The sequence below is a fragment of the Sinocyclocheilus anshuiensis genome, unplaced genomic scaffold (assembly GCF_001515605.1).
Source record: "Sinocyclocheilus anshuiensis isolate Anshui unplaced genomic scaffold, SAMN03320099.WGS_v1.1 scaffold2070, whole genome shotgun sequence".
NCBI lineage: Eukaryota > Metazoa > Chordata > Actinopteri > Cypriniformes > Cyprinidae > Sinocyclocheilus > Sinocyclocheilus anshuiensis.
In genome coordinates, this window is record NW_015555859.1 from 5418 (window position 1) to 6629 (window position 1212).

At 41.7% G+C, this 1212-nt stretch overlaps 1 protein-coding gene across 1 annotated transcript in view; it reads right to left on the minus strand.

Moving 5' to 3' along the window:
• Window positions 1-202: 202 nt before the first annotated feature.
• The window catches only part of LOC107675644 (disks large homolog 4-like), a 43785-nt gene continuing 42775 nt past the window's right edge, over window positions 203-1212 (minus strand). The window contains exons 14-15 of the mRNA XM_016470055.1: window positions 1019-1110; window positions 203-483 (exon numbers count right to left, since the gene is read on the minus strand). Of these exons, the coding sequence (XP_016325541.1) occupies window positions 377-483; window positions 1019-1110 (199 nt within the window). The 3' untranslated portion in view covers window positions 203-376. The remainder of the gene's footprint in view (window positions 484-1018; window positions 1111-1212) is intronic.

Below are 1212 nucleotides of genomic sequence, written 5' to 3' on the forward strand. Positions count from 1 at the left end.
CACTCACACACTCACACACACTCACACACACACACACTCACACACACACACACACATACACACACACACACACTCACTCACGTTAAGGCTAGTTCACACACGCAGTGCTGTGGTGTTTTCACTTGGTCGCTGTTTCTGACCTTAACTGACCCCACGATGAACCGTTGCCATGGCGATGAGGTAAGCGTCCCCCGCGCACAGACGCATATTTACACGATGTAATGAGCTGTTGGTGTGAATCTGAAGATCATCCCGAGACACGAGCTTCAGCACGCCGGACACAGCGAACTGACCTTCACACACACCCAGAGACTCCCATGAGCCCCTGCTGCAAGTCCTCACACGCAAGAGTGTGTGTGTGTGTGTGTGTGTGTGTTTACAGTCTCTCTCGCGCCGGGATCCAGATATACGGTCCAGACTGTTCCTCGATCACAGACTTCACGCGATGGTAGATCTCCTCGAGGCTGTCGCCTTCCACGATCGCTGCACACACACACACACACACACACACACACACACATTACAATCCCTTTAAAGACACAATCACACCAAAACTTGTCTTGATCTTGTGTGATAACAAAATCTGATGCAAGGTTATCATTAACTAAAACTAAAACCATTGACAAACATTCTTGTTACTTGAAATAAAAAACCTTAACTGAAATGAAATATACAAAACTTAAACTTCTTTTATTTACTTAAATTATTTTTACTTTTTTAAATTTAATTTCCAAGGTAATATTTTAATTTCTATCTAGTTTAACCTAAAGAACTAAAATAACTAAAACTGAAATACAAATGAATAAAAGACTAAAAATGGAAAACTAATGAAAATTACAAAACCACAAAAAATGACTAAAATTCTAACTAAAACTAAAATGAAAATGTTATTCATTCAAAATATGAATAGAAGCTATAGCACTTAAATAGGCCTGCTTTGAGGTTCATGTCAGTGCAGAAAGAGGTTCACCAATCACATCAGAGCTGATTTCCATATGCAGGTGTGATGATGTTTCACCTGAGAAGCACTCGATGAAGTCCTGCTCCAGTTTGACGGCTCTGTCTAAAGCTCTTCGGGCCTGTTCCTCCGTCAGACGCTTGTTAATGTCTCTGAAATCAGACACAGCTACAAACGTTACACTGTGTCAACTGACCGTGACAGCGTTACACACACACACACACACACACTATCAGACTCACACACACACACAC